Raw genomic sequence first — 13923 nt, 5'->3', positions numbered from 1 at the left:
CACGAAAACAACATGTGCATTTTTATTGAAAATGTTTCACTAAATGAAAGATATTTAATAAGACAGAGTTAACATACCACATGGCCTGCACAGACACAGGTTTAAAGACATGAGACCTTTCAGCTGTGCTGATACTAAAGCCTCTGGGGAAAGGGAAAAAGAAGGTGTTCATTATGGAACACAGAGTATAAAGTATATTCAAAAAGGTACTTGTTGGACATCACTGACCACTAGGAACTGTCCATGGAACAGTTTAGACTATAAGCACTGACTCCAGCTCCATAGTCACATGTATCACTATGGTACTCTTTCATAAAAGTCAGTCCTAATAATACATGATAATTGTAGCTAAATTTATTTGTATACATTTTAAAACAAGTTTGAACAGTTGAACAATCCATATTGTTGCTGTTTGAACAAAACCTTGTGTCTCCATTTTTTCTGTTTGACATGATTTGAAAATGCTAAGCTGCTCATCCTTCTGGGCAGCAGGGGTGCTGGAGCCTATCCCAGCTGTAATAGGGTGGAAGGAAGGATACACCCTGAACAGGTTGCCAGTCCATCACAGGGCAGACAGACAGACAGACAAACATACATACACAGTCACTCACACACTTATTACTCTTTACATTGTATGTACATTTCATGACAAATGGACCAAAAGAAATGGCCCAAAATTACTTGGAAACAAACTCTGGTTCCATTAACTTACATTAGTAGAAGGACAGTTGATTTTTAACTTCTCCTGTAAACTTACCATTTGGGTGATATGAAACTTTGTTCCAATAGCATCGATATGTAAAGTACGATGTGCAAAAGTTTTAATACAAGTGTATCATAGAAACAGTAACATGTTGACAGCTGTATTGTGCTATGTTTGTGAATCTTTCATACTAGTAACATGCCTCCAGACTGTTCTCTGTCCTGGCACCAAGGTGGTGGAATGATCTTCCCCTAAGTGTCCGAACAGCAGAATCACTTCCTGTCTTTAAACGACGTCTGAAGACCCATCTCTTTACACTACACTTATCTAATCACTAACACTGTCTATTAAAGATCTTCACCTCTTTTATTGTTCACTGTATTTTATTACAAACTTTTTTTCAGCAGGTTTAGTGTTGTGTAGACTCTGTGTTGAGTTGTAGGTATTTTTCTACTTGTTGTATTTGTTTTAGGTCTCAATGCATAGATAACTTCAGGTAGCAATTTAGAGCAAAGCTATTTAAAATTATGTCGACCTTTATTAACATGAGGTATTCTGAAGTAATGACAAGCACTTTTGTAAGTCGCTCTGGATAAGAGCGTCTGCTAAATGCCATAAGTGTAAGTGTAAGTGTAGTAAATACATATTGTGAGCTGAATGCAACAGAATTTCTGTGCAACTTAACAGTTACTCAAAGCAACTCAAAAACAACTGAACATTGGGTTACTCCAATTGATAGGAAAATAAGCAGTCCAAAATCTATCTGGTGACATGGAAATTGAGATATTTCAGAAATAAAGTCTGGGTGTGAATGTAACTACAGGGCGCAGTTTCTACTTTTTTCCCTATAGGTATGGGAGAGTGGTTCGAACCACAGTTTGCCACCACTAAACTCATCAGTGGAAATGCATACAAATATGGATGCTAATCCAAACTTACAAAATTACAAAATGTTGAAGATTACATAAGATTGTGGACATTATTTTATTAATGAAATTAAAACAACCCAGGTTTTTAACAGTATACCAGAAAAAAGTATACAATATGGTAAATGGAATGTCTAAACATAATCTAATACTTATTGCAAGGAATCCGTCAAACATATCAGTATTTCAACTCCAAGGAAGTCTTTACATTCAACAATACTAAGCGTGATGAAAAAGGCTTTTAAGGATGCTATGAAGGCAATAAACTGTTTAAAAAAATTAGTTTTAAACAGAGTCAAAAGAACACACTTCCACAGATGAACGGAGGTATTTAGAATCAGAAAAAAAGGCACTGAGGTCAACCTCAGTAACTGACAGGCAGCTTCACAGAGGTTTATAATACTGAAAATTCAGAAGTAAGAAAGATCATAAAATGATTTAATAAGTGCTAAAGACATATTTCAATCTTTTTTATTCAGGATCACAGAGAGTTACGAACTTGTTCCATCACAAGTTTTATTAATCAATCATTCATAGCATGAAATACTATAGCCAGCTATAGTAACATCAATTTATGAATCTGGCAATCCAGCTGATGTTGCCAAATATATCAGTGTCCTCCCACATGTTTCTAAAATTGTTGAATGTATTTTTCAACAGCTTGTCACATAACTGTCTTTATGTCAGCTGTATCCTATGTAGTTTGGTTTTAGAGCTAATCATTCTACTAATAAAGGTCAAGTCAAGTCAAGTCTAAATTTATTTTTATAGCGCTTTGTACATCAGACATCGCAAACCAGCTTTACAAAAAATCGGGTCCCAATTCCCATGAGCATGCCAAGGGTGACAGTAGCAAGAAAAACTCCTTAAAAGTAAGAGGAAGAAACCTTGAGAGGAACCAAGACTCAAAAGTGGAACCCATTCTTCTCTGGTCGATGCCAGATAGCAAAACAATAACACAACAACAGCCATATGAATACAGGACAGAAATATTTAGTTTACCAATGATACCCAATGACTACTGTTAGTGGCCTATCAGTAAAGTAAGTAAATCTTTATTTATATAGAACTTTTCTAGAATAAGTCAAAAAGTGTTTTACAATATAACACAACAAAATACAAAATTTAAATAAGAAAAAAAAAAGAAAACAGAAAAATATTTTTAGAAATACTTCTATCAGAGTAACAGTGAGAAAGATCTATAAAACCAGTGCCTGTTACCAGTGAAAGCCAGTATTAAGAGAGTAATGCACTGAAATAAGGGGTTAATCCACAAACATCAATGACTCCTATAGAACCCTATCATGATGATATATTAGTATGATTATGTGGAACGCTCAGTGTATTGTGTGGCAGGTAAAACTACATCTATGATTAAATAGCTCTACTGTGAGTCTGTGCAGGCACCAGCATAATGCAAGTAAGGCTTTCTGCACAGCATTGGACAGTAGTAATGTCCATGGTGGCAGAACTGTTCCAGAACACAAGTGAGCAGGGACACCCCATCAAGGAAAATTAAGAAAGGAACATTAACAGTTCATTTCAGCAAAGAACATCAGATCCGAGCAGATCTTGCAATTGCATCAGTCCAAACAGAATGGACAGTTTTGCAAAGAAACATACAGTTAATTGTTGTTTTTTTTTTTTTTTTTTACTGAGAATGTTAAAAAAACAATAAGGTAGGTGTAGATGCTATGTTCTTTGACTTTAGGAAAGCCTCTGATGGCTCATCATGAGGTATTGATAAAAATTTAATTTTTTAATTTAATTTACCTTTAACTTTTCTCTAAAGTCCTTACATCGAATGAAATCATATAGCAAAGACACAACTCCATATGTCAGAGTCCTTTTCTGACCTTTGATGTTGTGGTACCTCAGGGCTCTATTTTAGGACCTCTGTTTTTTAGATTATACATTAACAATCTGCTGTGTACTTACAACTGAGTACTGAGTGTTCAAATGTATGGCAATGATAGGTGGAAGAGACTCATGTTGCATCTAAATGTTAGCATGTCTGTTCTATCTTTTAAAAACATCTGAAAGCTGTGCCAAAGATTGTAACATTTAATCTAGCTCAATTAAAGTATATAAGAAGCCACCTAACTAGAGGACAGCAAAATTATACTTCAGTGCAACGATTCTAACTTGTTTGATCAGTTTGGCACAAGCCAGAGGCACAACTTTAAAATCTATTTTAGAAGTTAATAAACATACTAGACAGAAAACCTAAGACTTGACACCACTGGAAGATTCTTGCCAAATATTACCTGCTGATCTCTTAAAATATGATACATTTCACAAATGCTTGTGTTATGATTTTTATTGGTTTAACCCCACCCTCTCTTGATGCGTTCATTAGTGATGTTTCTGGATCCTGTTTAGAAATGTTTCTTCTTTGAAATTTTCTTCTTTTTGGGAGAGTTCCTAAGCCCATGCAATGATTTCCACAACACAGTCATGTCTGCTTTTAATGCAGTGCTGCTTAAAGGCCGAAGATTACAGCCATCCAATATTGGTTTTCAGCCTTGTCTTTTGCTTACAGAGATTTCTCTGTATGCTCTGAATCTTTTAATGATATTATGTACCATAGATAATGAAATCCCCAATTTTTTGCTTTGCTACAAAGAAATGTTATTCTTGAATTGCTGTTCTATTTACCTCTGGAGTTACCTTCTAAAGGACTCAGCCTGTCTGGAATGCTCTTTTTATACCCAATCTTATTTTTAACCTAATTAACAGTGACATGTTCCACCAGATGTATTTTTAGCATTACACAAATTAACCAGTCCTTTGGCCCTGTCCCAATTTTATGGAAATGTGTTGCTGGCAACAAATTCAAACGGGACATATAGGGGAGAACAGGACACAAACGTAAAACACATTTTATTTTCTGTGAAATAATTGTTAAAACATTTAAGTTGGATTAATAAAGTTTTTTATACACGCAACATATACATCTCTGCTACAAATTAAACACTTTATTTCTACTGGCTACCCTTCATGTACAATTCCACCGAATATGGTTGGAAGTGCAGTGCTTCAATTCACCCCCATGGGTGGGATTAATTGTAACAGATAGGATTAGTTGTAACACTTGCTAGAAAAATCTGATGTATTTGTACAAAGTTAATTCCATATGTTATATGTTCCATATGCTATGTTAAAATGAAACAAATATATTTTACAATTATACAGCGTTATATTATTTATATATCTATCACAGACATTCAATTGCTAGATACACAAACACATATAAAATTATATATGAAAACTGATATGAGACTGTGTGCCAAAAAATTACATTGATCTTTTTTATCCAGTGTCTGACATCACACATCAGTAAAATATGGAGCATTGTTTCTGAATGACTACAGCTTTACAGACTGTTAGTCAATTTCATTAAAATACTTCTTTAAAAATGAAATACTAACATCTGACATATACTAATAAAGTAGAAGAAAATCCTTATTTTTAGATTTTTTTTTTCATTTTAAAATATGTGTAAACATATGAAACAAAAAGACAAAATATACTGGCTTTATTTACTAAAAGTGACTTAGTTGTAACAGTGTCACAACTATCCTTGCAGTATGGAGGATGAACTTAAGCCTAGCTAGCACTTGCTATCACAAACTTGTCACATGCTTCAGAATGGTGCTATGTTGTAAGCTACAAGATGGTGATTAAAGTTATATAAAGTTGGATTTTGTCATTTACACAAACAGCTTATTAACAACAAAAAATGTGTTGAAAAGGAACAACTCTGCACTTTCCATTCATTTTCATTGCATGGTTATCTATATTATTTTTAACATAAAATTGCAAATATGCCAAAACGTTGTTTGCTGGGTTGGAAGACAAATAAGATTAAAAACATTATTTATAATCTTATAAATGGAGCCAAAAAGACATCATATCCAAATAATTGGTATACAATTCTCCAGATACATTAGTTTAGCTAGACAGTTAAGCTATCAAGCTAGCAATGTTAGCTTGCTCTATGTTAGCTTGCTAACTAGCTAGCTAACAATGAAGATAATGGAAATAGAGGTTCTAATAATATATTTGCTGTACTTGAGCATTTTATTTTTAAGTGACAATAGCAAGATGACAAGTTCATATATATTTGTTTCAGACTGATACAGAACAAGGAGAAAACTGACAACAGTAGTGCTAATAATAAGCTGCCTAATAGCAGGGTACAGACTTGATCATTTTGATCACAACGTTAGCCAACATAAATTACCTATTCAATAGCTTAGCTTACTTGGTGATTCGGTTAGATAATGGTACAAGTCAAAATAAGTGGCAACTGGCCACTCTGTGGGGTCATTTTTCCATTTAGATTTTGTATAGATTCATTTTTCCATTTAGATTTTGTGTAGATTTAGTTTCTATATTTCTTTTTAGATAATACAGTCTATGGCTGCTGCAACCCTGAATCCTGAGTCCAGTGCCCTCCTTGAGCCTGGGGTAGTGCATACTATGCTAAAGCCCGCTCACAGAATGCTGCTACTTCAAATCACTCTTTTCTTTTCTACTTTACTCTTTACTTTAACTATAAACTTTCAAGCAGTTTAGTTCCATTACCAGTATGGCTCTGCTAGTTAGTCCTAGAAGACACTTCTAGGGCAGTTAGCGCTAGTAATTGCAAACTCCAAACGTGGTACAGCTTTGTTCATTCATAAAAAAAAGTTTATGTTTGTCAATACCCAATGTAACATTGGGCCATTCTCTATCTGATCAGAACCATTAATCCAACCTTATTTGATCAGAAGTGGAAATTCAGGTGGATTCATTTGAGTGGAAATTCAGATGGACATATTTTTTAAAAAATCAGTTTCTTTCATCTCAATACTAAACAGTCTTTATATAGCTGAAACGACAATAAAGCCTGACGCAACTTGACTTGACTTATGTTGGTCATTATAAACATGTTAATTTTTCAAAATATGTTTCCAAGTAAACTAAAAATAATGAATCTATTATATTATTTAGTAGGCAGCCGAGGACATGTTTCAAGTAAAATGTTATTTGCTTTTAAACTGTCCAGTCTCAGGATTGAGGAGGGTATGTTTCCAAGTAACCAGCTTTACCTCAATGTCTATGCCTCTGTACTCTACACTGTCTCTGCCTCTTTCCTGTATTCTGTTTGGCCAAACCACCCAAGGTAGCAAAACGACAAAATAAGCACTAACAGACTTTAATACTGACAAAAATTCAAACTCTGTATTTACTCATTTTTCAAGTGTTCTGATCATTCATGACATTAACATTAGTCACTGGTGTCATAGCATGTCACTGTCAACATGTCAACATGACAATCTGGCAAAAATTGAGGATGTTGTAAACTGGCTGACTTGGTCAGGTGACCGTGTGCAACTATTTAAAATCATTAAAAAATATGTGGCATTATTTTGACAAAGTGTCAATTATTCAGGCATTAAATCATACAACACCAGTGACACATAGTTGTGTGCTGCCTGATGAACAGCTATTAATAAATTCATTAATTAAAATAAGCAAGTTTAATAGAAAATGCTATGTCAATATGCAACATGAGTCCTGATAACTGTGTGACAACATGTGTCATGTGGCAAATGTATTTATTGAAATAAAATACAGATTTTTAAAACATAGTATAATGTAATCAGGCATAACAACCTTGTGTCTAAGCTCATTGTCCATTTTATCAGGTCCCAGTGCTGCTGGAGTTTTTAAACACTGTGTCCATTCACTGTCCACTCTATTAGACACTCCTACCTTGTCAGTCCACCTTGTAGATGTAAAGTCAGAGATGATAGCTCATCTGCTGCTGCACAGTTTGTGTTGGTCATCCTCTAGTCCTTCATCAGTGGTAACAGGATGCTGCCCACAGGACGCTGTTGGCTGGATATTTTTGGTTGGTGGACTATTCTCAGTCCAACAGTAACAATGAGGTGTTAATAACCTCCAGCAGCACTGTTGTGTCTGATCCACTCAGACCAGCGCAGCACACACTAACACACCACCACCACATTAGTGTTACTGCAGTGCTGAGAATGATCCGCCACCCAAATAGTACCTGCTCTGTGAGAGTCCATGGGGGCCCTGACCACTGAAGAACAGGGTAAAAGGGGGCTAACATATATGCAGAGAAACAGATGGACCACAGTCTGTAATTGTAGAACTACAAAGTGCTCCTATATAGTAAGTGAAACTAAGAAATCATAAGGGGAAAGTATTATTTAATCTTAGGTCAACTGTGTAAATAGTGACTTTTGGAGCTGTGCCTAATATTTTAAACATCTTTTTAAGCCCTGTAACATGTAATACAACGTTTGTGACATGGTTTACCACCATTTAAATGGAAAATTACTCGTAACTTTTTAGACAGATCAACAAAGAACCCATAAATGTGTTACATTAAATAATTTAAAAACATATGACAAGCATTGCTCATAACGTCACATATGCCAATACAATGCTTCACTTATTGCAGCATTTAGTATGATGTGTAGTGGAGCAGTTAATGCTGAGTGGTTACATGTTCAGAAGACCTGTAACTTTGAGTCAGTTGACCAATAGGAGAATGGAGGTAATAGCCCTCTTCTAAAACCTGCTCCTGTTCAAGTGTGCAAAAATTAGAAAAAAATTACATCTGGCAAAACGAGTAATAAATTCATACTCGAATGAGTGAAAATCTTTTTGAAAATGTCAGTTTGATTTAACTCTAATTATTTGTATCTGCAACTCATTTTAGACAGACACTTAATAGTTTGCTTGGATTTTATCGATTTATTTGAAACTTTTGGCACAAACTTAATTCCATAGAAACAGCCACTTGAAATCTCGGATTTGTTGGAGTTTTGACACAAACATTTCAATGTTTTAAGTTAAGCAGATGTGAAACCTCAGAGAGGTTTAAAGAGAATTTTTGCACCCATTATAGTTTTTTGAATGTGAAGAACACTGCTGAGCAAGTTTTGAAGTTTTCAGTATAACCAGAGTGTTTGAGTAAATTCAAAGGCTTGCATGCTAGTTGCGTGCTCAGAGCACTGTCACCCTCTCAAACTGTACTATTAATGTGATATTGAGGTAATATGGTTATTGTCACAGCCCTACATCTTTACATTCTTGCAAAATGGCATTGTATAAAGAATGTAAAACTTAGTTCTGTGCAATAATACAACTTTGGCCCTGCAAACATTTGGTGCAACCACATATGCTGTAAACTGTACCTGTTACATTAGGTAACTGACAAAAATAGTCGATCAAGTGGATCTCTATTTCAACTGTCCAATTAACCACATTCTGCCTTATTTTCTTGTTCATAGATCTAATGATGGCTGAAATCGATAATTTGAAATTATTAAATTCAGCTTGATTAGTTTTAACTGACTATCTCATGAAACGTGTTTAGTGAAGTTGAGACGCTTGCCACTAATGTTTCATTTGAGTTTTATGTGAGATTCATGCGAGTTTCATTTAGTTTCATGTTTTAAGCAACCAGTTACACAAAAAAAAGTTAAACAGGTAAGCCTTGAGCATGTCACTGCTATTTTAGGTTTTATTTCCTCTGTGAGAGCACAGCTATGTGAACTGCAATGCAATTTAAACCAAAAACAGTAAGCATGCCACGTCTGTACCACAGTCATACTGACTGCAATATGCTTCTGTGTTAATGTATGTTTATACTTGTCTTACGTGGCAAGCACTTTAACAAAAGTCACACAAAGTGCAACGTTGAGCTCTATTTGTCTGTTTTCCACAACCACAAGCAGCATTCTGCTAACAGCATGTACAGAATATTACTGTGGCATGAAGCAAGCTCACATCAGCCAAATTTATCCTGTTTAATATTTTACATACAGTAACAGCATAGCAAGACCTTTTTATACTGAAGCATTAAACAAATATTCAAAGTATAGCTACCACCTACTACCCCCTCTTGTGGTGATATTGGAAATCACAGTGGTAATGCACCCAAACATTGTGATATAAAAAATGTGTCGCTCCTACAGCCTTTGCTGTAATTCCTATACTCAATGTTAGAACAATAATGATTATAATAACAATAATTTAGTTTTTCCTCTTTTTTACAAATAATATTTGAGCCACAATTATACCATGCACCCCCACCAAATCTTCATCATGGGAAGGATCACACTTACCCGTCCCCATCAAGGTGGATCTTGGTATCACTCCACAAGGGCAGAACCATTCCAATAGAACACATTTTACTAGGACAAAAATAATACAACTGGTTGTGGCTAAGAAGAGTAGCAGATGACCAAACACAGCATTTCTCTTGAACCCTGATGTGTTTACCTGTCATTGTTCGTGAAATCCATACCAAGCAGTATATTTTCCTCAGTGTTTTGATGGCCATTTGTGTAAACAACCACCATATAGCGCACATAGTCTAAGCAATTGCTCTCCAATCGTACAGCCTGGTGGAAGAGAAAGAACATAGGTCAGGCCCATGCACAACTTGCGATTATCTGATCCAGAAGTATAAATATGACGTTCTCAGATTAACACTAACAATTAATAATTTTCAAACCTCTACTTGAGGAAGCTCTGTATTATTTGTAACTATCATCCAATACCTTGTTTGGTTAATCAATGCTTCATTATTTTAAATTATGTGTGCTGGTGATAGAGATTAACAAATACATGCGACAGCTGGGGGACATCGGGAACCAAATTTTGTTCTTTAAACTAGCTCAAAAGATACTTTTTGGAAAAAATATATTTTTGTTACTTCTTACTATACTTAGGTTTATATGCATGTGTTCCACTGATATATGGTGTTTTGTTTTTAAACAAAGCACACTTACAGCCAAGACAAATTATTTAAATAAACATGCTTAGATGCATAGTGAATTTCTGGGAAATGATTAACATAATTTAGGTATAACATAAACCATACAGTTTTTTTTGTTGTTATTTGCTGTGTGAAGTCTACCAATGGTTGAGCATAAGTAAGCAATTCTGATTGTTCAGGTGTTCTATGTTTCCTTAGTTGTACACACAGAGCTCTGAAAGTTTAGCGTTGGTTGTTGTCATTGGAGTCTGCATTAGGGATCATATCTTCTTACACTAAAATCACATAAATAAGGAAAGATAAATAGTGTAAAAACATAAGATCAAAACTAGAGAATTGATTATGATGTACAACCGCAATTCCAATGAAGTTGGGATGTTGTGTAAAACATAAATAAAAACAGAATACGATGATTTGCAAATCCTTTTCCACCTATATTCAATTGAATACATTACAAAGACAAGATATTCAAATGGATAAACTTCATTGTTTTTTGCAAATATTCTCTCATTTTGAATTTGATGCCTGCAACATGTTCCAAAGAAGTTGGGACAGGGGCATGTTTACCACTGTGTTACATCACCTTTCCTTTTAACAACACTCAATAAGCGTTTGGGAACTGTCAACACTAATTGTTGAAGCTTTGTAGGTGGAATTCTTTCTCATTCTTGCTTGATGTACAACTTCAGTTGCTCAACAGTACCGGAGCTCCATTGTCATATTTTGCGCTTCATAATGCATAATGCAGCACACATTTTCATTGGGAGACAGGTCTGGACTGCAGACAGGCCAGTTTAGTACCTGCACTCTTTTACTACGAAGCCACGCTGTTGTAACATGTGCAGAATGTGGCTTGGCATTGTCTTGCTGAAATGAGCAGGGATGTCCCTGAAAAAGATGTTGCTTGGATAGCAGCATATGTTGCTCTAAAACCTGCATGTACCTTTCAGCATTAACGGTGCCTTCACAGATGTGCAAGTTACCCATGCCATGGGCACTAACACACCCTCATACCATCAGAGATGCTGGCTTTTAAACTTTGCACTGATAACAATTTCCAAAAACAATTTGAAATGTGGCCTTGTCAGACCACAGGACACTTTTCCACTTTGCGTTAGTCCATCTCAGATGAGCTCGGGCCCAGAGAAGCTGGCAGCGTTTCTGGGTGTTGTTGATATATGGCTTTCGCTTTGTGTGGCAGAGTTTTAACTTGCACTTGTAGATGGAGCGACAAACTGTGTTCAGTTCTAAGTAGTGAACCTCACCCCATCCTTGCTTGTGAACAACTGAGGCTTTCAGGGATGCTTCCTTTATACCCAATCATGACACTCACCTGTTTCCAATTAACATGTTCAGCTGTGGAATGTTCCAAACAGGTGTTTTTTGAGCATTCCTCAACTTTCCCAGTCTTTTGTTGCCCCTGTCCCAACTTCTTTGGAACATGTTGCAGGAATCAAATTCAAAATGAGTGAATATTTGCAAAAAACAATAAGGTTTATCCATTTGAACATTAAATATGTTGTCTTTGTAGTGTATTCAATTGAATACAGGTTGAACAGGATTTGCAAATCATCGTATTCTGTTTTTATTTATATTTTACACAATGTCCCAACTTAACCATCAGGAGAAGACTTCAACTGACAGAAGACATTTTAAGATACACTATAAGATGCAAATATCTCATCAACACCAAAAACAGAAAATCAAAGGTTTATGGACAGAAGTTAAGATTATTCAGTGTGATTGGAACACTGATCTTCATCAGTGTGATTGGAAAGGAAAATGTGACAAAAGAGAAGGAAATGTTACGAAATACACAACACTGTCACACCTTGACCATGCACAGCTTCTGGAGGGTCTTCATTGATAATGTAACTGGTGATGAGGGCAACACAATGAATTCTAAACCGTAGATAAACATCTTGATGTTTCATGTCCAAAACAAATACCCTCAAAGAGTGTGTCAATCCACAATGCAGCAGATCAGAATTACACTGTACACTTACACGTACCAGGGAGATAGAAAGGAGCCAGAAAGAAAATGTGGAAAGTTTTTATATATGTATATATATATATATATATATATATATATATATATATATATATACACACACACTATATATATATATATATATATATATATATATATATATATATATATATATATATATATATATATATATATATAAAGAAATAAAACTTTCTTTCTGGCTCCTTTTTCTAACTCCTTTCTAACTGATATATGGTGTTTTTTTTAAACAAAGCACACTTATAATTATTTTAAATTATTACAAATTATTTAAATAAATGTGCTTAGTTAAAACACGCCCAAACAAGCACCAGCTGAAAGAGGTGGTATGTAAACACAACAAATTACACTTTTTACTGTATGGTTGATGTTATATAAAATAAATAAAAACTAAATAAAAGCTGACACTATTTGCTATAGTATTATGCTCATGTTTTGATCTGAAATATATATTTTCTAAACATATAACAAAAATGTAACCATTTTTGCTTCTGTCTCTATATATACACAGTATATAATATACTATATTTCATGTATACAGAATATTCTTTAGATAAAATTTTATTACTCAGTCATGTGTCTATACAAACATATTTCACAGCATACAAATTTTGTTCTGCATCAGATTTAGAAAATGGTATTGTGCTCACTAGTCTAATTTTATCCTCAGAACGGAGAGCGTTAATCATCGCTTGCAGGTGCTGGGGTAGATCACCTACAGCAAAAGGCACACAGAAATGGTGTGTCATTTTATAATGTCACACACACATTCATTTGACACAGTGACTGAAGGTACATGGTGTTGAACATGGAGTTATAATAGCAATTCTGTTTCATCAGCCATAACGTTTTAGGGAATTGTCTAGAATAAGGATAGAACAGAGTCTGCATCTTCAGCAGCAAAGAGCAAAGACAGTGAAAGTATACCTGCTATCTTTTGATGGATTGGTGTTTTGGGGCCCTGGGCACCATGCTGCAAAAAGAGTGCTGCTCCTTTTACCATAACAAAGCTTTCATTGAGACTGAAACCACAACACAAACACAAAATTATTTAGAGTTTTTAATAAATCAAAGTTAATATATAAGGAAAAAAACATGTATGATCCCAACATTTACCTAAGAATTGCCCTTTGACCATCATCTCTCGCCAATTCCTGAAGAAAAAAAAAATGAAATAGAATTTTCAAATATGAGAAAAAGAATCTTATTTCATGTCAGGACTAAGAAATAGATAGGCAAATAGATGTCTATTTTAGAAATTGTTTACATGCACTTCTGGGAAGGTTTTCCACAAGATTTTGGAGTGTGTCTTTGGGAATTTGTGCCCATTCAGTCAAAAAAGCATTTGTTAAGTCAGCCACTGATGTTGCATGGGAAGGCACGGTGTTCCAGTTCATCCCAAGGGTGTTCAGTGGGGTTGAGGTGAGAGCTCTGTGCAAGCCACTGGAGCGCCTTC

At 35.0% G+C, this 13923-nt stretch overlaps 1 protein-coding gene across 3 annotated transcripts in view; it reads right to left on the bottom strand.

Annotated features, from left to right (window-relative positions):
- ssh1b (slingshot protein phosphatase 1b) overlaps positions 1-13923 on the bottom strand; it is an 85935-nt gene that overhangs the window by 12763 nt on the left and 59249 nt on the right. For 2 of the 3 annotated variants that reach the window (XM_017721146.2, XM_037533276.1), the window contains exons 2-7: positions 13584-13621; positions 13395-13489; positions 13118-13182; positions 9940-10061; positions 9783-9851; positions 78-143 (exon numbers count right to left, since the gene is read on the bottom strand). In XM_017721146.2, coding sequence (XP_017576635.1) covers positions 78-143; positions 9783-9851; positions 9940-10061; positions 13118-13182; positions 13395-13489; positions 13584-13621 — 455 coding nt within the window. Of the gene's footprint in view, positions 1-77; positions 144-9782; positions 9852-9939; positions 10062-13117; positions 13183-13394; positions 13490-13583; positions 13624-13923 lie in introns of those variants that run through there. The other variant, XM_037533275.1, reaches the window with a different exon arrangement.

Source organism: Pygocentrus nattereri, chromosome 23 (genome assembly GCF_015220715.1).
Source record: "Pygocentrus nattereri isolate fPygNat1 chromosome 23, fPygNat1.pri, whole genome shotgun sequence".
Taxonomy (NCBI): Eukaryota; Metazoa; Chordata; class Actinopteri; order Characiformes; family Serrasalmidae; genus Pygocentrus; species Pygocentrus nattereri.
Note: the sequence above shows the minus strand (reverse complement) of the source record. Positions and strands in the feature narration are given on the sequence as shown.